The following is a 24,388-nucleotide window of genomic DNA, read 5'->3' on the forward strand; positions in this document are numbered from 1 at the left end:
TATAATACAACAGAACAAAAATACAAATGAAATAAACAATGTTTTAGGTTTTTCAGGAATATGTACTAACAGTGGAATTCAGAAACATAATAGGCTACAACAGAAACTGAGTAACCAAATGTAAAATACATTTGCATAGTCTTCTCTGTATACATTATTTTAATATTTATTTATATATTAATCCTTATTAAAGCTACAAAAGGTATTCATTCAAGAGCAGTGAGTGGTTTTGATTAGCATTAATGGAACTGGCTAACGCAGTGGTCCTCAAACCAAAACTACACGTTTTCTTTGTCTCCCTAATCAAACACACCTGATTCAACTCATCAGCTCAACAGGAGCCCAATATTACTGCGTTACTAACCCATGTGATGTTAGTAACGCAGTAATATTGGGCTCCTGTCCCTTTAAGAGCTGCACTGATCCGATGGATCCGATATACTGTTACACGCTCATCCGTTTCTTTCCCAACTGTTCACACTAAAGACATCACAACTGTGTTTACGAGGACGTGCTCTAAAGACATCACGACTAAAGACATCACGACTGTGTTTACGAGGACGCGCTCTAAAGACATCACGACTGTGTTTACGAGGACTCTCTCTAAAGACATCACGACTGTGTTTACGAGGACGCGCTCTAAAGACATCACGACTAAAGACATCACGACTGTGTTTACGAGGACTCTCTCTAAAGACATCACGACTGTGTTTACGAGGACGCACTCTAAAGACATCACGACTGTGTTTACGAGGACTCTCTCTAAAGACATCACGACTGTGTTTACGAGGACGCGCTCTAAAGACATCACGACTAAAGACATCACGACTGTGTTTACGAGGACGCACTCTAAAGACATCACGACTGTGTTTACGAGGACTCTCTCTAAAGACATCACGACTGTGTTTACGAGGACGCGCTCTAAAGACATCACGACTGTGTTTACGAGGACTCTCTCTGACTGTGTTTACGAGGACGCGCTCTAAAGACATCACGACTGTGTTTACGAGGACTCTCTCTAAAGACATCACGACTGTGTTTACGAGGACTCTCTCTAAAGACATCACGACTGTGTTTACGAGGACGCGCTCTAAAGACATCACAACTGTGTTTACGAGGACTCTCTCTAAAGACATCACAACTGTGTTTACGAGGACTCTCTCTAAAGACATCACGACTGTTTACGAGGACTCTCTCTAAAGACATCACAACTGTTTTTACGAGGACTCTCTCTAAAGACATCACGACTGTGTTTACGAGGACTCTCTCTAAAGACATCACAACTGTGTTTACGAGGACTCTCTCTAAAGACATCACGACTGTGTTTACGAGGACGCGCTCTAAAGACATCACGACTGTGTTTACGAGGACTCTCTCTAAAGACATCACGACTGTGTTTACGAGGACTCTCTCTAAAGACATCACAACTGTGTTTACGAGGACGCGCTCTAAAGACATCACGACTGTGTTTACGAGGACTCTCTCTAAAGACATCACAACTGTGTTTACGAGGACTCTCTCTAAAGACATCACGACTGTGTTTACGAGGACGCGCTCTAAAGACATCACGACTGTGTTTACGAGGACGCGCTCTAAAGACATCACGACTGTGTTTACGAGGACGCGCTCTAAAGACATCACGACTGTGTTTACGAGGACTCTCTCTAAAGACATCACGACTGTGTTTACGAGGACGCACTCTAAAGACATCACGACTGTGTTTACGAGGACTCTCTCTAAAGACATCACGACTGTGTTTACGAGGACGCGCTCTAAAGACATCACGACTGTGTTTACGAGGACTCTCTCTAAAGACATCACGACTGTGTTTACGAGGACGCGCTCTAAAGACATCACGACTGTGTTTACGAGGACTCTCTCTAAAGACATCACGACTGTGTTTATGAGGACTCTCTCTAAAGACATCACGACTGTGTTTACGAGGACGCGCTCTAAAGACATCACGACTGTGTTTACGAGGACTCTCTCTAAAGACATCACGACTGTGTTTATGAGGACTCTCTCTGACTGTGTTTACGAGGACGCGCTCTAAAGACATCACGACTGTGTTTACGAGGACTCTCTCTAAAGACATCACGACTGTGTTTACGAGGACTCTCTCTAAAGACATCACGACTGTGTTTATGAGGACTCTCTCTAAAGATATCACGACTGTGTTTACGAGGACTCTCTCTAAAGACATCACGACTGTGTTTATGAGGACTCTCTCTAAAGATATCACGACTGTGTTTATGAGGACTCTCTCTAAAGACATCACGACTGTGTTTACGAGGACTCTCTCTAAAGACATCACGACTGTGTTTACGAGGACTCTCTCTAAAGACATCACAACTGTGTTTACGAGGACTCTCTCTAAAGACATCACGACTGTGTTTACGAGGACTCTCTCTAAAGACATCACGACTAAAGACATCACGACTGTGTTTACGAGGACGCGCTCTAAAGACATCACGACTGTGTTTACGAGGACTCTCTCTAAAGACATCACGACTGTGTTTACGAGGACTCTCTCTAAAGACATCACGACTGTGTTTACGAGGACTCTCTCTAAAGACATCACGACTGTGTTTACGAGGACTCTCTCTAAAGACATCACGGCTGTGTTTACGAGGACTCTCTCTAAAGACATCACGACTGTGTTTACGAGGACGCGCTCTAAAGACATCACGACTGTGTTTACGAGGACTCTCTCTAAAGACATCACGACTGTGTTTACGAGGACTCTCTCTAAAGACATCACGACTGTTTACGAGGACTCTCTCTAAAGACATCACGACTGTGTTTACGAGGACTCTCTCTAAAGATATCACGACTGTGTTTACGAGGACTCTCTCTAAAGACATCACGACTGTTTACGAGGACTCTCTCTAAAGACATCACGACTGTGTTTACGAGGACGCACTCTAAAGACATCACGACTGTGTTTACGAGGACTCTCTCTAAAGACATCACGACTGTGTTTACGAGGACGCGCTCTAAAGACATCACGACTGTGTTTACGAGGACTCTCTCTAAAGACATCACGACTGTGTTTACGAGGACTCTCTCTAAAGACATCACGACTGTTTACGAGGACTCTCTCTAAAGACATCACGACTGTGTTTACGAGGACTCTCTCTAAAGATATCACGACTGTGTTTACGAGGACTCTCTCTAAAGACATCACGACTGTTTACGAGGACTCTCTCTAAAGACATCACGACTGTGTTTACGAGGACTCTCTCTAAAGATATCACGACTGTGTTTACGAGGACTCTCTCTAAAGACATCACGACTGTTTACGAGGACTCTCTCTAAAGACATCACGACTGTGTTTACGAGGACGCGCTCTAAAGACATCACGACTGTGTTTACGAGGACGCACTCTAAAGACATCACGACTGTGTTTACGAGGACTCTCTCTAAAGACATCACGACTGTGTTTACGAGGACTCTCTCTAAAGACATCACGGCTGTGTTTACGAGGACTCTCTCTAAAGACATCACGACTGTGTTTACGAGGACGCGCTCTAAAGACATCACGACTGTGTTTACGAGGACTCTCTCTAAAGACATCACGACTGTGTTTACGAGGACTCTCTCTAAAGACATCACGACTGTGTTTACGAGGACTCTCTCTAAAGACATCACGACTGTGTTTACGAGGACTCTCTCTAAAGACATCACGACTGTGTTTACGAGGACTCTCTCTAAAGACATCACGACTGTGTTTACGAGGACTCTCTCTAAAGACATCACGACTGTGTTTACGAGGACGCGCTCTAAAGACATCACGACTGTGTTTACGAGGACGCGCTCTAAAGACATCACGACTGTGTTTACGAGGACTCTCTCTAAAGACATCACGACTGTGTTTACGAGGACTCTCTCTAAAGACATCACGACTGTGTTTACGAGGACGCGCTCTAAAGACATCACGACTAAAGACATCACGACTGTGTTTACGAGGACGCGCTCTAAAGACATCACGACTGTGTTTACGAGGACGCGCTCTAAAGACATCACGACTGTGTTTACGAGGACGCGCTCTAAAGACATCACGACTGTGTTTACGAGGACGCGCTCTAAAGACATCACGACTGTGTTTACGAGGACTCTCTCTAAAGACATCACGACTGTGTTTACGAGGACGCGCTCTAAAGACATCACGACTGTGTTTACGAGGACTCTCTCTAAAGACATCACGACTGTGTTTACGAGGACGCGCTCTAAAGACATCACGACTGTGTTTACGAGGACGCGCTCTAAAGACATCACGACTGTGTTTACGAGGACTCTCTCTAAAGACATCACGACTGTGTTTACGAGGACTCTCTCTAAAGACATCACGACTGTGTTTACGAGGACTCTCTCTAAAGACATCACGACTGTGTTTACGAGGACTCTCTCTAAAGACATCACGACTGTTTACGAGGACTCTCTCTAAAGACATCACGACTGTGTTTACGAGGACTCTCTCTAAAGACATCACGACTGTTTACGAGGACTCTCTCTAAAGACATCACGACTGTGTTTACGAGGACGCGCTCTAAAGACATCACGACTGTGTTTACGAGGACTCTCTCTAAAGACATCACGACTGTGTTTACGAGGACGCGCTCTAAAGACATCACGACTGTGTTTACGAGGACTCTCTCTAAAGACATCACGACTGTGTTTACGAGGACGCGCTCTAAAGACATCACGACTGTGTTTACGAGGACTCTCTCTAAAGACATCACGACTGTGTTTACGAGGACACTCTCTTTGGCTTTGGTGTTTGGCTCCGTCTCGGAGAAGCGCTGGGAGAACAGGATCAGGAACATCCTGCAGTTCAGCTACAGTGGACTTCATCTCACAGCTCTCACTTGTTTGGCTTATTCAGATGTAAAGTCTGGCTTAGGGAGGAACGAAAGCACCGCTGCACAATAATCGTTTTACCTCGAAATAAAAAATCAGTCACGATCAATTGCACAGCCCTACTTCTCATCACTAGGATATTTTTAAAGCACAAATGTATAGAGTTATGCATATGTCATGTTTCCTCAGCGCTGCTAACTCGTGTCCGTCGAGTCCACGAGGAGCGGGTCTCTCCAGCTATAAGATTAGCCGCGGCCTCACAGCGGAGCTCATCAATGAAAACTCCCAATCCGAGAACGACAAGGAAGCTTCCGGAGGAGACAGTCCGAAAGTAATGACGCATGTTATTTCTCCCTCCAGGGATGTCTCGTTCATCAGTGCGCCTCAGATCTGCCGGTAACGTGTTGTTCTTGTGTTTAACAGGACGACTCCAAGCCTCCGTACTCGTACGCTCAGCTCATCGTTCAGGCTATCACGATGGCAGCAGACAAGCAGCTCACGCTGAACGGGATATATACACACATCACCAAGAACTATCCGTATTACAGGACAGCAGACAAGGGCTGGCAGGTGAGTGTCCATCGGCTCTTCTGTGTGTTCAGTGTCTGAGTCGGTTCATGAGTTCAGCGTTTGAGTCGGGTCATGTGTTCAGCGTCTGAGTTGGGTCATGTGTTCAGCGTCTGAGTCGGTTCATGAGTTCAGCGTCTGAGTCGGGTCATGTGTTCAGCGTCTGAGTCGGTTCATGAGTTCAGCGTCTGAGTCGGTTCATGAGTTCAGCGTCTGAGTCGGTTCATGAGTTCAGCGTCTGAGTCGGTTCATGAGTTCAGCGTCTGAGTCGGTTCATGAGTTCAGCGTCTGAGTCGGTTCATGAGTTCAGCGTCTGAGTCGGTTCATGAGTTCAGCGTCTGAGTCGGTTCATGAGTTCAGCGTCTGAGTCGGTTCATGAGTTCAGCGTCTGAGTCGGTTCATGAGTTCAGCGTCTGAGTCGGTTCATGAGTTCAGCGTCTGAGTCGGTTCATGAGTTCAGCGTCTGAGTCGGTTCATGAGTTCAGCGTCTGAGTCGGTTCATGAGTTCAGCGTCTGAGTCGGTTCATGAGTTCAGCGTCTGAGTCGGTTCATGAGTTCAGCGTCTGAGTCGGTTCATGAGTTCAGCGTCTGAGTCGGTTCATGAGTTCAGCGTCTGAGTCGGTTCATGAGTTCAGCGTCTGAGTCGGGTCATGTGTTCAGCGTCTGAGTCGGGTCATGTGTTCAGCGTCTGAGTCGGGTCATGTGTTCAGCGTCTGAGTCGGGTCATGTGTTCAGCGTCTGAGTCGGGTCATGTGTTCAGCGTCTGAGTCGGGTCATGTGTTCAGCGTCTGAGTCGGGTCATGTGTTCAGCGTCTGAGTCGGTTCATGAGTTCAGCGTCTGAGTCGGGTCATGTGTTCAGCGTCTGAGTCGGTTCATGAGTTCAGGTCAGTGTTTGAGTCGGTTCATGTGTTCAGCGTCTGAGTCGGTTCATGAGTTCAGGTCAGCGTCTGAGTCGGTTCATGTGTTCAGCGTCTGAGTCGGGTCATGTGTTCAGCGTCTGAGTCGGTTCATGTGTTCAGCGTCTGAGTCGGGTCATGTGTTCAGCGTCTGAGTCGGGTCATGTGTTCAGCGTCTGAGTCGGTTCATGAGTTCAGGTCAGTGTTTGAGTCGGTTCATGTGTTCAGCGTCTGAGTCGGTTCATGAGTTCAGGTCAGCGTCTGAGTCGGTTCATGTGTTCAGCGTCTGAGTCGGTTCATGTGTTCAGCGTCTGAGTCGGGTCATGTGTTCAGTGTGTTTGAGTCGGTTCATGTGTTCAGCGTCTGAGTCGGGTCATGTGTTCAGTGTGTTTGAGTCGGTTCATGTGTTCAGCGTCTGAGTCGGGTCATGTGTTCAGTGTGTTTGAGTCGGTTCATGTGTTCAGCGTCTGAGTCGGTTCATGAGTTCAGGTCAGCGTCTGAGTCGGTTCATGTGTTCAGCGTCTGAGTCGGTTCATGTGTTCAGCGTCTGAGTCGGTTCATGAGTTCAGGTCAGCGTCTGAGTCGGTTCATGTGTTCAGCGTCTGAGTCGGTTCATGTGTTCAGCGTCTGAGTCGGTTCATGTGTTCAGCGTCTGAGTCGGGTCATGTGTTCAGTGTGTTTGAGTCGGTTCATGTGTTCAGCGTCTGAGTCGGGTCATGTGTTCAGTGTGTTTGAGTCGGTTCATGAGTTCAGCGTCTGAGTCGGTTCATGAGTTCAGCGTCTGAGTCGGTTCATGAGTTCAGCGTCTGAGTCGGTTCATGAGTTCAGCGTCTGAGTCGGGTCATGTGTTCAGTGTTTGAGTCGGTTCATGAGTTCAGGTCAGTGTTTGAGTCGGTTCATGTGTTCAGCGTCTGAGTCGGTTCATGAGTTCAGCGTCTGAGTCGGTTCATGTGTTCAGCGTCTGAGTCGGTTCATGAGTTCAGGGGCCTCATTTATAACCGTTGCGTACGCATAAAACAGGCCCTGAGAGAGGCGTACGCCACTTCCGACGCATAAGTTGTGATTTATAAAAACAAACTTGACGGGAAAATTTGCGCACCTGCACGCAAACTCTGACCCATACGTACGAACGTTTTGGAGATGGAGCAGTTTGGCGACACCGATGGTGAGCTGGAGTTAAATGTCTTTTTGGTCACTTTTAGACAGAAATCTAAAGACATATACAGAAAGATGATACAAAATATAATTTCACTCACCAAGCCTATCACTTGAAGCAAATATCCATCCCTTCTTCAATGTCCACGCCAGCGAGCGCGTTGGGCCGTTTAGTGAAACTGACGCAAATAACAGTTTAAATAAATAAAAATGTTTTAAACTATGTTTTACTTCTGATATAAACATTTAGATTAAATATGGCATTCAAATTAATGGAGTTTAACACTTAAACATGAAATCATTTCTGAGAAGTTACAAAAAAAATGTATATTCAATCAATAGAAATATTTGTTGTGGATGCGATGTTTTTGAACACTTTTCCTGTGGCGTGCTGTGTTTTAATGTTTAAAGGTGCATTGCGCAACTTTTCATGTTAAAAATACCCGTTTTCTAACCCATACATGCTTAAACAATTGCCTGATGGGCTGAATGAGCCCTTCTCTGATCACTGCGATTGCCTCTATAATCCTGTACAGTAAAATAAATAAGAGGGATTCGGGTCGGAATCTGAGACTGGGCGTGACGTCATGCGCGTTCACGGCACGCTCATATGTCTGGCAGGTTTGTGTATGCGCCGACGCCGCCATTCTCCGTAGAAAAGGGATTCTAAGAGACCGGCTTGTAGTTCATTTCAAACACCAACGCAAACTCCACGTCAGATAAAAAAAAGAGAACTTTTGTCTAGTGCAACCAAAAGGTCCAAATTGGAGTCAGACAGGCGTCGGGGTAAGACGAGAGTAAACATAGGGAAGGCTTTCAACAAATGTGGAGAGATCTCCGGTCTGCTCTAGGGCTCAAACGGGATCCTCAGTTGGCTTTTTTCTTGATAAAAAGGTAAGATATATCCCATTCTCTAATGTCTGATACGGCCAATAATGACAATAAATGACGATCCATAAAATGTGTAATGCTTTAGCGTAAGCTAGATACATGTACAATCGGAATAGGTTTTACTAACTTACCATTGTCAGTGATCAGGTTCAGAATGATTGTGATATAAAATGCTGATATATAAGTTAGATACTTAGACACAAATTTTGAGCAAATTACTGCTTAATTACGATGTATTGCTATTGGAATATGCTACTTAGCTGATCAATAAAACAGGCTAAACCCCCGCAAATCTTCGGCGGATTAGCCTATTTGGCTTTTATGGTAACGTCATAGTGCCACTTGATTGTTTATTACCTTGAGACATTTGGGTGTACTTTGTTGACCGACTGTGTATGGTATGGTATCATGATTACTATTTTGAGCTTTTACAAAGTAATAACTTATATTGTTCATGAACGTGTTTCCATAATAATAGTCATAAGTGGATACAGTAAACACATAACACAGTTCAACATGGAGATAGATGGGAATAAAAAACGAAGTTTTCTACTACCCCCATTTTTTCCCTCACACATAAGTGTGTTATTTACTCAATTGCCTTTCCTTTCACATATTTTAAATTACTTGCAGATTTAAAACTTTATTACCTCTGAAGACATTATGATTGTAAACAAAAAATTTGTGCGGCTGATGCTCCTTGGGTTATGACCAGCTCGTGCTCGTGCAAGCGTGCGTGTGCGTGTGGTCCGTGAGCGTGCACACCTCTGGTTGCAGTTTCGCTTGCCGCCAGAGGGGGCGTAGTTCTGCGAAAACTCAGACTTTTGCGCAATGCACCTTTAACCACAGAGATAATTGCTTATCATGATAATACCAGATTGTCTGAGAAAATAGTTTTGTGCAAATAATGCCCAAGGCCTATCTGTTTCCATTAAAAATATAAATCAAATAAAAATACAATTCGGCCAGTGGAAAAGATTGAGAAAAACTTTCTCTGAAATGTTTTTTACACTAGTTGATTTATGTATTCAAAAACAAGGCAAGATATAGGCAACTACTTGATTTTTATTAATGTAATGTGTCTTGTACCGTTAATAAACGTTATCACATGGATGAATAATCATATGCAAATGATATGCAGATGAGGATCTGCATAGTAAAACTAGGCGTTGTAAGCTCCATATATGGTTTTTCGGGGTGGAGACGCATGTGCGCACAATCTTCCGCTGACTGGGATTTATAAAGTGAATTCTGCGCAGGTTCTGGCGTACGAACGGTTTTATAAGTCTGAATATTTTTTTGCGTACGCCATTTTTGGCTTTCGGGCGCACGTACACTTTTAGTAAGGATCCTACGCACAGTTTTATAAATGAGACCCCTGGTCAGCGTCTGAGTCGGTTCATGTGTTCAGCGTCTGAGTCGGTTCATGTGTTCAGCGTCTGAGTCGGTTCATGTGTTCAGCGTCTGAGTCGGTTCATGTGTTCAGGTCAGCGTCTGAGTCGGTTCATGTGTTCAGGTCAGCGTCTGAGTCGGTTCATGTGTTCAGCGTCTGAGTCGGTTCATGTGTTCAGCGTCTGAGTCGGTTCATGTGTTCAGCGTCTGAGTCGGTTCATGTGTTCAGCGTCTGAGTCGGTTCATGTGTTCAGCGTCTGAGTCGGTTCATGTGTTCAGCGTCTGAGTCGGTTCATGTGTTCAGCGTCTGAGTCGGTTCATGTGTTCAGGTCAGCGTCTGAGTCGGTTCATGTGTTCAGGTCAGCGTCTGAGTCGGGTCATGTGTTCAGCGTCTGAGTCGGTTCATGTGTTCAGCGTCTGAGTCGGTTCATGTGTTCAGCGTCTGAGTCGGTTCATGTGTTCAGCGTCTGAGTCGGTTCATGTGTTCAGCGTCTGAGTCGGTTCATGTGTTCAGCGTCTGAGTCGGTTCATGTGTTCAGCGTCTGAGTCGGTTCATGTGTTCAGCGTCTGAGTCGGTTCATGTGTTCAGCGTCTGAGTCGGTTCATGTGTTCAGCGTCTGAGTCGGTTCATGTGTTCAGCGTCTGAGTCGGTTCATGTGTTCAGCGTCTGAGTCGGTTCATGTGTTCAGCGTCTGAGTCGGTTCATGTGTTCAGCGTCTGAGTCGGTTCATGTGTTCAGCGTCTGAGTCGGTTCATGTGTTCAGGTCAGCGTCTGAGTCGGTTCATGTGTTCAGCGTCTGAGTCGGTTCATGTGTTCAGCGTCTGAGTCGGTTCATGTGTTCAGCGTCTGAGTCGGTTCATGAGTTCAGCGTCTGAGTCGGTTCATGTGTTCAGGTCAGCGTCTGAGTCGGGTCATGTGTTCAGCGTCTGAGTCGGTTCATGTGTTCAGCGTCTGAGTCGGTTCATGTGTTCAGCGTCTGAGTCGGTTCATGTGTTCAGGTCAGCGTCTGAGTCGGTTCATGTGTTCAGCGTCTGAGTCGGTTCATGTGTTCAGCGTCTGAGTCGGTTCATGTGTTCAGGTCAGCGTCTGAGTCGTTCATGTGTTCAGCGTCTGAGTCGGTTCATGTGTTCAGCGTCTGAGTCGGTTCATGAGTTCAGGTCAGTGTTTGAGTCGGTTCATGTGTTCAGCGTCTGAGTCGGTTCATGAGTTCAGGTCAGCGTCTGAGTCGGTTCATGTGTTCAGCGTCTGAGTCGGTTCATGTGTTCAGCGTCTGAGTTGGGTCATGAGTTCAGGTCAGTGTTTGAGTCGGTTCATGTGTTCAGCGTCTGAGTCGGTTCATGTGTTCAGCGTCTGAGTCGGTTCATGTGTTCAGGTCAGCGTCTGAGTCGGTTCATGTGTTCAGCGTCTGAGTCGGTTCATGTGTTCAGCGTCTGAGTCGGTTCATGTGTTCAGGTCAGCGTCTGAGTCGTTCATGTGTTCAGCGTCTGAGTCGGTTCATGTGTTCAGCGTCTGAGTCGGTTCATGAGTTCAGGTCAGTGTTTGAGTCGGTTCATGTGTTCAGCGTCTGAGTCGGTTCATGAGTTCAGGTCAGCGTCTGAGTCGGTTCATGTGTTCAGCGTCTGAGTCGGTTCATGTGTTCAGCGTCTGAGTCGGTTCATGTGTTCAGCGTCTGAGTCGGTTCATGTGTTCAGGTCAGCGTCTGAGTCGGTTCATGTGTTCAGCGTCTGAGCAGTTCATGTGTTCAGCGTCTGAGCGGTTCATGTGTTCAGCGTCTGAGTCGGTTCATGTGTTCAGCGTCTGAGTCGGTTCATGTGTTCAGCGTCTGAGTCGGTTCATGTGTTCAGCGTCTGAGTCGGTTCATGTGTTCAGCGTCTGAGTCGGTTCATGTGTTCAGCGTCTGAGTCGGTTCATGTGTTCAGCGTCTGAGTCGGTTCATGTGTTCAGCGTCTGAGTCGGTTCATGTGTTCAGCGTCTGAGTCGGTTCATGTGTTCAGCGTCTGAGTCGGTTCATGTGTTCAGCGTCTGAGTCGGTTCATGTGTTCAGCGTCTGAGTCGGTTCATGTGTTCAGCGTCTGAGTCGGTTCATGTGTTCAGCGTCTGAGTCGGTTCATGTGTTCAGCGTCTGAGTCGGTTCATGTGTTCAGCGTCTGAGTCGGTTCATGTGTTCAGCGTCTGAGTCGGTTCATGTGTTCAGCGTCTGAGTCGGTTCATGTGTTCAGCGTCTGAGTCGGTTCATGAGTTCAGGTCAGTGTTTGAGTCGGTTCATGTGTTCAGCGTCTGAGTCGGTTCATGTGTTCAGGTCAGCGTCTGAGTCGGTTCATGTGTTCAGGTCAGCGTCTGAGTCGGTTCATGTGTTCAGGTCAGCGTCTGAGTCGGTTCATGTGTTCAGCGTCTGAGTCGGTTCATGTGTTCAGCGTCTGAGTCGGTTCATGTGTTCAGCGTCTGAGTCGGTTCATGTGTTCAGCGTCTGAGTCGGTTCATGTGTTCAGCGTCTGAGTCGGTTCATGTGTTCAGCGTCTGAGTCGGTTCATGTGTTCAGGTCAGCGTCTGAGTCGGTTCATGTGTTCAGGTCAGCGTCTGAGTCGGTTCATGTGTTCAGGTCAGCGTCTGAGTCGGTTCATGTGTTCAGCGTCTGAGTCGGTTCATGAGTTCAGGTCAGTGTTTGAGTCGGTTCATGTGTTCAGCGTCTGAGTCGGTTCATGTGTTCAGCGTCTGAGTCGGTTCATGTGTTCAGGTCAGCGTCTGAGTCGGTTCATGTGTTCAGCGTCTGAGTCGGTTCATGTGTTCAGCGTCTGAGTCGGTTCATGTGTTCAGGTCAGCGTCTGAGTCGGTTCATGTGTTCAGCGTCTGAGCGGTTCATGTGTTCAGCGTCTGAGTCGGTTCATGTGTTCAGCGTCTGAGTCGGTTCATGAGTTCAGGTCAGTGTTTGAGTCGGTTCATGTGTTCAGTGTCTGAGTCGGTTCATGTGTTCAGCGTCTGAGTCGGTTCATGTGTTCAGCGTCTGAGTCGGTTCATGAGTTCAGGTCAGTGTTTGAGTCGGTTCATGTGTTCAGCGTCTGAGTCGGTTCATGTGTTCAGCGTCTGAGTCGGTTCATGTGTTCAGGTCAGCGTCTGAGTCGGTTCATGTGTTCAGGTCAGCGTCTGAGTCGGTTCATGTGTTCAGCGTCTGAGTCGGTTCATGTGTTCAGCGTCTGAGTCGGTTCATGAGTTCAGGTCAGCGTCTGAGTCGGTTCATGTGTTCAGCGTCTGAGTCGGTTCATGTGTTCAGCGTCTGAGTCGGTTCATGTGTTCAGGTCAGCGTCTGAGTCGGTTCATGTGTTCAGGTCAGCGTCTGAGTCGGTTCATGTGTTCAGCGTCTGAGTCGGTTTATGTGTTCAGCGTCTGAGCGGTTCATGTGTTCAGCGTCTGAGCGGTTCATGTGTTCAGCATCTGAGCGGTTCATGTGTTCAGCGTCTGAGTCGGTTCATGTGTTCAGCGTCTGAGTCGGTTCATGTGTTCAGCGTCTGAGTCGGTTCATGAGTTCAGGTCAGCGTCTGAGTCGGTTCATGTGTTCAGGTCAGCGTCTGAGTCGGTTCATGTGTTCAGGTCAGCGTCTGAGTCGGTTCATGAGTTCAGCGTCTGAGTCAGTTCATGTGTTCAACGTCTGAGTCGGTTCATGTGTTCAGCGTCTGTGTCGGTTCATGTGTTCAGGTCAGCGTCTGAGTCAGTTCATGTGTTCAGCGTCTGAGTCGGTTCATGTGTTCAGCGTCTGAGTCGGTTCATGAGTTCAGCGTCTGAGTCGGTTCATGAGTTCAGCGTCTGAGTCGGTTCATGTGTTCAGCGTCTGAGTCGGTTCATGTGTTCAGCGTCTCAGTCGGTTCATGAGTTCAGCGTCTGAGTCGGTTCATGTGTTCAGGTCAGCGTCTGAGTCGGTTCATGTGTTCAGGTCAGCGTCTGAGTCGGTTCATGTGTTCAGCGTCTGAGTCGGTTCATGAGTTCAGGTCAGTGTTTGAGTCGGTTCATGTGTTCAGCGTCTGAGTCGGTTCATGTGTTCAGCGTCTGAGTCGGTTCATGTGTTCAGGTCAGCGTCTGAGTCGGTTCATGTGTTCAGCGTCTGAGTCGGTTCATGTGTTCAGCGTCTGAGTCGGTTCATGTGTTCAGGTCAGCGTCTGAGTCGGTTCATGTGTTCAGCGTCTGAGCGGTTCATGTGTTCAGCGTCTGAGTCGGTTCATGTGTTCAGCGTCTGAGTCGGTTCATGAGTTCAGGTCAGTGTTTGAGTCGGTTCATGTGTTCAGTGTCTGAGTCGGTTCATGTGTTCAGCGTCTGAGTCGGTTCATGTGTTCAGCGTCTGAGTCGGTTCATGAGTTCAGGTCAGTGTTTGAGTCGGTTCATGTGTTCAGCGTCTGAGTCGGTTCATGTGTTCAGCGTCTGAGTCGGTTCATGTGTTCAGGTCAGCGTCTGAGTCGGTTCATGTGTTCAGGTCAGCGTCTGAGTCGGTTCATGTGTTCAGCGTCTGAGTCGGTTCATGTGTTCAGCGTCTGAGTCGGTTCATGTGTTCAGCGTCTGAGTCGGTTCATGAGTTCAGGTCAGCGTCTGAGTCGGTTCATGTGTTCAGCGTCTGAGTCGGTTCATGTGTTCAGCGTCTGAGTCGGTTCATGTGTTCAGGTCAGCGTCTGAGTCGGTTCATGTGTTCAGGTCAGCGTCTGAGTCGGTTCATGTGTTCAGCGTCTGAGTCGGTTTATGTGTTCAGCGTCTGAGCGGTTCATGTGTTCAGCGTCTGAGCGGTTCATGTGTTCAGCGTCTGAGCGGTTCATGTGTTCAGCGTCTGAGTCGGTTCATGTGTTCAGCGTCTGAGTCGGTTCATGTGTTCAGCGTCTGAGTCGGTTCATGAGTTCAGGTCAGCGTCTGAGTCGGTTCATGTGTTCAGGTCAGCGTCTGAGTCGGTTCATGTGTTCAGCGTCTGTGTCGGTTCATGTGTTCAGGTCAGCGTCTGAGTCAGTTCATGTGTTCAGCGTCTGAGTCGGTTCATGTGTTCAGCGTCTGAGTCGGTTCATGAGTTCAGCGTCTGAGTCGGTTCATGAGTTCAGCGTCTGAGTCGGTTCATGTGTTCAGCGTCTGAGTCGGTTCATGTGTTCAGCGTCTCAGTCGGTTCATGAGTTCAGCGTCTGAGTCGGTTCATGAGTTCAGGTCAGCGTCTCAGTTGGTTCATATGTTCAGCGTCTGAGTCGGTTCATGAGTTCAGGTCAGCGTCTCAGTCGGTTCATGAGTTCAGGTCAGCGTCTCAGTCGGTTCATGTGTTCAGCGTCTGAGTCGGTTCATGTGTTCAGGTCAGCGTCTGAGTCGGTTCATGTGTTCAGGTCAGCGTCTGAGTCGGTTCATGTGTTCAGCGTCTGAGTCGGTTCATGTGTTCAGCGTCTGAGTCGGTTCATGAGTTCAGGTCAGTGTTAGAGTCGGTTCATGTGTTCAGCGTCTGAGTCGGTTCATGTGTTCAGCGTCTGAGTCGGTTCATGAGTTCAGGTCAGTGTTTGAGTCGGTTCATGTGTTCAGCGTCTGAGTCGGTTCATGTGTTCAGGTCAGCGTCTGAGTCGGTTCATGTGTTCAGCGTCTGAGTCGGTTCATGAGTTCAGGTCAGTGTTTGAGTCGGTTCCTGAGTTCAGGTCAGTGTTTGAGTCGGTTCATGTGTTCAGCGTCTGAGTCGGTTCATGTGTTCAGCGTCTGAGTCGGTTCATGAGTTCAGGTCAGTGTTTGAGTCGGTTCATGAGTTCAGGTCAGTGTTTGAGTCGGTTCATGTGTTCAGCGTCTGAGTCGGTTCATGAGTTCAGGTCAGTGTTTGAGTCGGTTCATGTGTTCAGCGTCTGAGTCGGTTCATGAGTTCAGGTCAGTGTTTGAGTCGGTTCCTGAGTTCAGGTCAGTGTTTGAGTCGGTTCATGTGTTCAGCGTCTGAGTCGGTTCATGTGTTCAGCGTCTGAGTCGGTTCATGAGTTCAGGTCAGTGTTTGAGTCGGTTCATGAGTTCAGGTCAGTGTTTGAGTCGGTTCATGTGTTCAGCGTCTGAGTCGGTTCATGAGTTCAGGTCAGTGTTTGAGTCGGTTCATGTGTTCAGCGTCTGAGTCGGTTCATGAGTTCAGGTCAGCATCTGAGTCGGTTTAATGTGTTCAGCGTCTGAGTCGGTTCATGTGTTCAGCGTCTAAGTCGGTTCATGTGTTCAGCGTCTGAGTCGGTTCATGAGTTCAGGTCAGTGTTTGCGTCGGTTCATGTGTTCAGTGTTTGAGTCGGTTCATGAGTTCAGGTCAGTGTTTGAGTCGGTTCATGTGTTCAGCGTCTGAGTCGGTTCATGAGTTCAGGTCAGTGTTTGAGTCGGTTCATGTGTTCAGCGTCTGAGTCGGTTCATGTGTTCAGCGTCTGAGTCGGTTCCTGTGTTCAGCGTCTGAGTCGGTTCATGAGTTCAGGTCAGCGTCTGAGTCGGTTCATGTGTTCAGCGTCTGAGTCGGTTCATGTGTTCAGCGTCTGACTATGTTCAGCGTCTGAGTCGGTTCATGTGTTCAGCGTCTGAGTCGGTTCATGTGTTCAGCGTCTGAGTCGGGTCATGTGTTCAGCGTCTGAGTCGGTTCATGAGTTCAGCGTCTGAGTCGGTTCATGAGTTCAGCGTCTGAGTCGGTTCATGTGTTCAGCGTCTGAGTCGGTTCATGTGTTCAGCGTCTGAGTCGGTTCATGAGTTCAGGTCAGCGTCTCAGTCGGTTCATGTGTTCAGCGTCTGAGTCGGTTCATGTGTTCAGCGTCTGAGTCGGGTCATGTGTTCAGCGTCTGAGTCGGGTCATGTGTTCAGCGTCTGAGTCGGTTCATGTGTTCAGCGTCTGAGTCGGTTCATGTGTTCAGCGTCTGAGTCGGTTCATGTGTTCAGGTCAGCGTCTGAGTCGGTTCATGTGTTCAGGTCAGCGTCTGAGTCGGTTCATGTGTTCAGGTCAGCGTCTGAGTCGGTTCATGTGTTCAGGTCAGCGTCTGAGTCGGTTCATGTGTTCAGGTCAGCGTCTGAGTCGGTTCATGTGTTCAGGTCAGCGTCTGAGTCGGTTCATGTGTTCAGGTCAGCGTCTGAGTCGGTTCATGTGTTCAGGTCAGCGTCTGAGTCGGTTCATGTGTTCAGCGTCTGAGTCGGTTCATGAGTTCAGGTCAGCGTTTGAGTCGGTTCATGTGTTCAGGTCAGCGTCTGAGTCAGTTCATGTGTTCAGGTCAGCGTCTGAGTCGGTTCATGTGTTCAGCGTCTGAGTCGGTTCATGAGTTCAGGTCAGCGTCTGAGTCGGTTCATGTGTTCAGGTCAGCGTCTGAGTCGGTTCATGTGTTCAGCGTCTGAGTCGGTTCATGAGTTCAGGTCAGCGTTTGAGTCGGTTCATGAGTTCAGGTCAGCGTCTGAGTCAGTTCATGAGTTCAGGTCAGCGTCTGAGTCGGTTCATGTGTTCAGGTCAGCGTCTGAGTCGGTTCATGTGTTCAGCGTCTGAGTCGGTTCATGAGTTCAGGTCAGCGTCTGAGTCGGTTCATGTGTTCAGCGTCTGAGTCGGTTCATGTGTTCAGCGTCTGAGTCGGTTCATGAGTTCAGCGTCTGAGTCGGGTCATGTGTTCAGCGTCTGAGTCGGTTCATGTGTTCAGCGTCTGAGTCGGTTCATGTGTTCAGGTCAGCGTCTGAGTCGGTTCATGTGTTCAGGTCAGTGTCTGAGTCGGTTCATGTGTTCAGCGTCTGAGTCGGTTCATGTGTTCAGCGTCTGAGTCGGTTCATGTGTTCAGCGTCTGAGTCGGTTCATGTGTTCAGCGTCTGAGTCGGTTCATGTGTTCAGCGTCTGAGTCGGTTCATGTGTTCAGCGTCTGAGTCGGTTCATGAGTTCAGCGTCTGAGTCGGTTCATGTGTTCAGCGTCTGAGTCGGTTCATGTGTTCAGCGTCTGAGTCGGTTCATGTGTTCAGCGTCTGAGTCGGTTCATGAGTTCAGCGTCTGAGTCGGTTCATGTGTTCAGCGTCTGAGTCGGTTCATGAGTTCAGGTCAGCGTCTCAGTCGGTTCATGAGTTCAGGTCAGCGTCTGAGTCGGTTCATGAGTTCAGGTCAGCGTCTGAGTCGGTTCATGTGTTCAGCGTCTCAGTCGGTTCATGTGTTCAGCGTCTGAGTCGGTTCATGTGTTCAGCGTCTGAGTCGGTTCATGTGTTCAGCGTCTGAGTCGGTTCATGTGTTCAGCGTCTGAGTCGGTTCATGTGTTCAGCGTCTGAGTCGGTTCATCTGTTCAGCGTCTGAGTCGGTTCATGTGTTCAGCGTCTGAGTCGGTTCATGTGTTCAGCGTCTGAGTCGGTTCATGAGTTCAGCGTCTGAGTCGGGTCATGTGTTCAGCGTCTGAGTCGGTTCATGTGTTCAGCGTCTGAGTCGGTTCATGTGTTCAGCGTCTGAGTCGGTTCATGTGTTCAGGTCAGCGTCTGAGTCGGTTCATGTGTTCAGGTCAGCGTCTGAGTCGGTTCATGTGTTCAGGTCAGCGTCTGAGTCGGTTCATGTGTTCAGGTCAGCGTCTGAGTCGGTTCATGAGTTCAGGTCAGCGTTTGAGTCGGTTCATGTGTTCAGGTCAGCGTCTGAGTCGGTTCATGTGTTCAGCGTCTGAGTCGGTTCATGAGTTCAGGTCAGCGTCTGAGTCGGTTCATGAGTTCAGGTCAGCGTTTGAGTCGGTTCATGTGTTCAGGTCAGCGTCTGAGTCAGTTCATGTGTTCAGGTCAGCGTCTGAGTCGGTTCATGTGTTCAGCGTCTGAGTCGGTTCATGAGTTCAGGTCAGCGTCTGAGTCGGTTCATGTGTTCAGGTCAGCGTCTGAGTCGGTTCATGTGTTCAGGTCAGCGTCTGAGTCGGTTCATGTGTTCAGCGTCTGAGTCGGTTCATGAGTTCAGGTCAGCGTCTGAGTCGGTTCATGAGTTCAGGTCAGCGTTTGAGTCGGTTCATGTGTTCAGGTCAGCGTCTGAGTCAGTTCATGTGTTCAGGTCAGCGTCTGAGTCGGTTCATGAGTTCAGGTCAGCGTTTGAGTCGGTTCATGAGTTCAGGTCAGCGTCTGAGTCGGTTCATGAGTTCAGGTCAGCGTCTGAGTCGGTTCATGAGTTCAGGTCAGCGTTTGAGTCGGTTCATGTGTTCAGGTCAGCGTCTGAGTCAGTTCATGTGTTCAGGTCAGCGTCTGAGTCGGTTCATGTGTTCAGCGTCTGAGTCGGTTCATGAGTTCAGGTCAGCGTCTGAGTCGGTTCATGTGTTCAGGTCAGCGTCTGAGTCGGTTCATGTGTTCAGGTCAGCGTCTGAGTCGGTTCATGTGTTCAGCGTCTGAGTCGGTTCATGTGTTCAGCGTCTGAGTCGGTTCATGAGTTCAGCGTCTGAGTCGGGTCATGTGTTCAGCGTCTGAGTCGGTTCATGTGTTCAGCGTCTGAGTCGGTTCATGTGTTCAGGTCAGCGTCTGAGTCGGTTCATGAGTTCAGCGTTTGAGTCGGGTCATGTGTTCAGTGTCTGAGTCGGGTCACATGTTCAGTGTCTGAGTCGGTTCATGTGTTCAGCGTCTGAGTCGGTTCATGTGTTTGATGTGAACAGCAATGATAGAACAATGTTTAAAATGAAGTCCTAGCTTTCCAAATTTGTTCAAATATTTAAAGGGCTCATATATCAAGATCAGTCTCATGGTTTTTGATCTTGTGATATAAAAGACAGATGGGTTCACATCTGTCACATGACCTTCCACATGTATGCCCACAGAACTGATAAATGCTGAAAACTCCTGCTCTTCCTGCGTGTTTATAGCTGCAGATCCTTCTTTAATCTCTTAACATGATTCCTGCTGGTTTCACACAGTTTGAGCTGGAGTGAACGTGCAGAGAAAGGGTGGAGAGTAAAAAACAGTAACAATAAACCTGAAGCGCAGGAGGAAAACGAGCATCAGTGATGTAGTCTTTTGACCCTTAGCCTTTCTGTCTCATGCTTCTCTTCCAGAACTCGATTCGTCACAATCTGTCCTTAAACCGCTATTTCATCAAAGTGCCCCGATCCCAGGAGGAGCCGGGAAAAGGCTCGTTCTGGAGGATAGATCCCTCATCCGAGGGGAAGCTCGTCGAACAGGCGTTTCGTAAGCGTCGGCCTCGTGGCGTTCCCTGCTTCCGGACTCCCCTCGGCCCGCTATCATCCAGGTGATCCGGGTTTACTGTAACCCTATCGACAGTGTGTTTATTACTGTAACCCTATCGGGAGAGAGAGTTTATTACTGTAACTCTCGGGTGGATCATGTGTTTGCGGTGCCTGTGGAACAGTTGACCAGTGTGTGTTACTGAACCAGCAGGGCATTATCTTAAATCAGAGCTAAAAGCGCATCTATTATCTTTAATCCTCCTGAAGTCTGATGTTCTTTATGTCATGCATGACTTTTTTTTATCTTTTGCCTGCGATTTTTATTTTATTTATTTTTTGCATTTTTATTTGTATTTGTAACTTATTTAAATCATTGTTCAGAACACTGGTCAACCGTCTCTGTTTTTAACTGCTTTATAAAAAAACTAAGATTAGTTTTCCTCTCTCTCCCTCTCAGGAGCGCTCCGGCGTCTCCGAACCACACTGGGGCGCTGTCGGCCCACTCCAGCGGCGTTCAGACTCCAGACAGCTTATCTAGGGAAGGCTCGCCTGTTCCCATGGACCCTGATCCCGCTCCGGCTCCGGCTCCGGCCATCCAGCCCAAACTAGCAGTCATTCAGGAGGCCTGTTTCACACAGAACACTGCAGGTAACGGCAGGGATAGAAGTGCGCCGCTGCTAACACTAGAGCAGGAGAGGAAGTGTGTGTGTGTGTGTGTGTGTGTGTGTGTGTGTGTGTGTGTGTGTGTTTCTCAGGCCTACAGCTCGGACTCCAGTGATAGAGACTCCAGACTTGACTCAGACTCTAGTGATAAAGACTCCAGACTTGACTTGACTCGAACTCCAGTGATAAAGACTCCAGACTTGACCTGGGCTCTAGTGATAAAGACTCCAGACTTGACTTGACTCGAACTCCAGTGATAAAGACTCCGGACTTGACTCGGACTCCAGTGATAAAGACTCCGGACTTGACTCGGACTCCAGTGATAAAGACTCCGGACTTGACTTGACTCGAACTCCAGTGATAAAGACTCCAGACTTGACTTGACTCGAACTCCAGTGATAAAGACTCCGGACTTGACTCGAACTCCAGTGATAAAGACTCCGGACTTGACTCGGACTCCAGTGATAAAGACTCCGGACTTGACTCGGACTCCAGTGATAAAGAATCCAGACTTGACTCGGACTCCAGTGATAAAGACTCCAGACTTGACTCGGACTCCAGTGATAAAGAATCCAGACTTGACTCGGACTCCAGTGATAAAGACTCCGGACTTGACTCGGACTCCAGTGATAAAGACTCCAGACTTGACTCGGACTCCAGTGATAAAGAATCCAGACTTGACTCGGACTCCAGTGATAAAGACTTGACTCAGACTCAAGGGCCAGTTGTTCAAAAAGTTTAATCTGGATCAGAATAATCTGGATTTGGAAATCCCATGTTTTGCTATCCAGGATCAGGTAATCCATCTTACTTTTGTGCCGGTTTTTCAAAGCAAAATTGGATTGGATCACCCTGATCTGGATGTAAACTTTTTCCGATTACCAAATCTGGATTACTGGTGCTCTACGGAACCCCCAAAGGGACATGGTCATGTAAAAAATATGAAATATTTCAATGCTTTTGCGTTCTCTCAGAAAAGTTTTGTATAGCGTTCACCAAAGAAACGTTGTTCGCTTGCAAAGATCTTTTGACTGGTTCATCTCTTATGATTGTGCCAATGTAGTTTAGAAATAGTGATAAAACACTTTGAATAAAAAAAAAAAAATTTTTTTTTTTTTTTATAGCTGTTTGGGGATTATTTAATGGCGGCAAAATCTCTTATTTCCTTTGCAGTAGGCTACCGAAAGGCTTAATATGTAGCCTAATGTCAACTTCTAATGTATTACTTTAACAGTTAAGCTAATCAAAAGCAAAATAAAAATGAGTGTGTGTATATTACATTATACAAATGTTGTATTTTTGACCAATTTTAAAGTTTTACTACATTTTCTTCCTAGAATCCACCTTGAAATCCTTCCTCCTTTGGGACAGTGTTGTTTTCGTCAACGATGACGATAACGAAATGATTTCGTTGACGCACCTTTTTTTTATGACGATAACGCGACGATGACTGGCTAAAAATTGCTCTAAGGTGACTAAAACATCACGAGACGTTTTCGAGTTTTCGTTGACGAGACGAGAAGGAACGAATATTATTACAAGTCTGACGGTTGCCAACCGTTCCGTATAATACGGAATCGTCCCGTATTTGACACAAGTCTTGTTCAGTTCCGTATTTTTGAGAATCAATTCAGTGCAAATCCAGGACAGACACATAGCCGCCTTCTAATTTATGTCAGACTATGAACGAAGACATTTGTAGGCTATGAGAAAAAAACCAGACGGTGCGGTAGATACTAATTTCTCCCCCTGTTTGTCTATGATCATCAGCATAGCGTTTTTAACATCTTGGAACATCATCAGAGAATGCCCTTTTAATTGGTCGTTTCAGTCATTGTGAGTCACGTATCGTAGCAACGATGACGACAAGTGACAACAGCGGGAAATGTAAAAATGACTATATAAGCAGCCGGCGAAAAAGAAAAGAGCGCAGAAATGTAAAATTGAATGGGATTAAAATACCCGTGGCTGGAATGCGTGAGGGACAATGAATATAAGGCCAATTGTACCATATGCCGTCGCGGTTTTTTTTTTTTTTTTTTTTCGTTTGTCACGGCGGAGTGTGTGCTATTAAGCAGCACGCATCAGGAGATAATCTAATAATTCTATTGAATAAGTTAAGTTCGCACACAAGGCTACAGAAAACTGTTGTGTTTATTTTTCTTCAAATGCAGTCTAAGCCGGTGAGTTTTGAATGTTATATGTTGTATTTGTTTAAGTTAAAAATAAAACGTATTATAAACTAAACAAATCCATGGTTCATTGTTGGCAAAATGATCATGATAGCCTTTATATTTCACATCTATGTGGTTCAGTCTTGTATATTGATTAGGCTTGTATATTGTATAGGCTATTGTATATGAATTTAGTCTTGTATATTGACTACTTTGCTATTCTATAAATATATAGGCCTAATAAGTTGTATTATAATATGCTATAAGGTATGAAATATATTTATCTAAATGTATCAATTAGTTTCCACAATATTCACCAGAAGTCATAATTTCAGGGGTTATTTAAAAAAAAAAAAAAATGAATTGCAACACTTGCTACAACCTGTCAAACCTAAGCCCATTTCCAATACTTTTTAACCTAAATTAATTTGTTGAAGACTAACTTACTTTTTTTTTTTTTTACTAAAATTGACTAAAACTTTTTTGAGTTTTCGTCGACTAAAACTTGACTAAAACCTTTTTGTGTTTTCGTCGACTAAAACTTGACTAAAACTAACAAGTTTATAAGTGACTAAAATGTGACTAAAACTAAAAAGCATTTTCGTCCATAAGACTAAGACTAAAACTAAAAGGGCTGCCAAAAACAACACTGCTTTGGGATCAGGATAATCCTGTTTTTTTTGGATCAAAGTTATCCAAATCCTACTGACAAGTTTTGAACAACACAAACTGAAGGTTTGATCCAGATTAAAACTAGGATTGGATTCCGTGATCTAATCTGATTTCAGATTCCTTCTTTCCCTTTTGAACAACCCATTTTCAAGATTTGATCCAATCCGATAACCAAAATCCGATCAGCTTACCTTTGAACAACTGGCCCCAAGTGATAAAGACTCTAGACTTGACTCCGACTCCAGTGATAAAGACTCCAGTGATAGAGACTCCAGACTTGACTCGGACTCCAGTAATAGAGACTCCGGACTTGACTTGGACTCAAGTGATAAAGACTCCAGACTTGACTCAGACTCCAGTGATAGAAGAATAGAATAGAGACTTCAGACTTGACTCGGACTCCAGTAATAGAGACTCCAGACTTGACTTGGACTCCAATAATAAAGGCTTGACTCAGACTCCAGTGATAAAGACTCCAGACTTGACTCGGACTCCAGTAATAGAGACTCCAGACTTAGACTCGGACTCCAGTGATAAAGACTCCAGACTTGACTCGGACTCCAGTGATAAAGACTCCAGACTTGACTCGGACTCCAGTGATAGAGACTCCAGACTTAGACTCAAGTGATAAAGACTCCGGACTTGACTCGAACTCCAGTGATAAAGACTCCAGACTTGACTCGGACTTCAGCTTAAAGACTTGTGAACATCTCTGGTCTGACCTGGTTTACTCCCACAGGTTCTCCTCTGAACACGCAGCCGGTCCTCATCACAGTGCAGCGGCAGCTCTCTCAGACCCTGAAGCCCCTGACCTACACTGTAGCTACTCCGGTGTCCTCCGCGTCCCAGCAGCCCCTGCAGACGGTCCATGTGGTGCACCAGATCCCGGCGGTGTCCATGGCGACCGTCACCGGCCTGTCTGTGGCCGAGCCGGTGTTCAGCCAGACCAGCGTCGTGTCCGCGCGTGAGAACGGAGAGCACCAGGAGGTCAAAGGTGAGCGTGTGGAAGCTCTGTGATAATAGGG

The 24,388-nt window shown here is 47.0% G+C and overlaps 1 protein-coding gene across 2 annotated transcripts in view; it reads left to right on the forward strand.

Annotated features, from left to right (window-relative positions):
* The window catches only part of foxk2a (forkhead box K2a), a 32,578-nt gene that overhangs the window by 2,338 nt on the left and 5,852 nt on the right, over positions 1-24,388 (forward strand). For both annotated transcript variants that reach the window (XR_014630041.1, XM_084433427.1), the window contains exons 3-7: positions 5,050-5,191; positions 5,284-5,430; positions 19,723-19,916; positions 20,312-20,502; positions 24,103-24,357. Coding sequence is in view for 1 of the 2 variants with exons in the window: in XM_084433427.1 (XP_084289553.1) it covers positions 5,050-5,191; positions 5,284-5,430; positions 19,723-19,916; positions 20,312-20,502; positions 24,103-24,357 (929 nt within the window). In the remaining variant the exon portion in view is untranslated. The remainder of the gene's footprint in view (positions 1-5,049; positions 5,192-5,283; positions 5,431-19,722; positions 19,917-20,311; positions 20,503-24,102; positions 24,358-24,388) is intronic.

This window comes from Rutilus rutilus, assembly GCF_951802725.1.
Source record: "Rutilus rutilus genome assembly, chromosome: 16".
Taxonomy (NCBI): Eukaryota; Metazoa; Chordata; class Actinopteri; order Cypriniformes; family Leuciscidae; genus Rutilus; species Rutilus rutilus.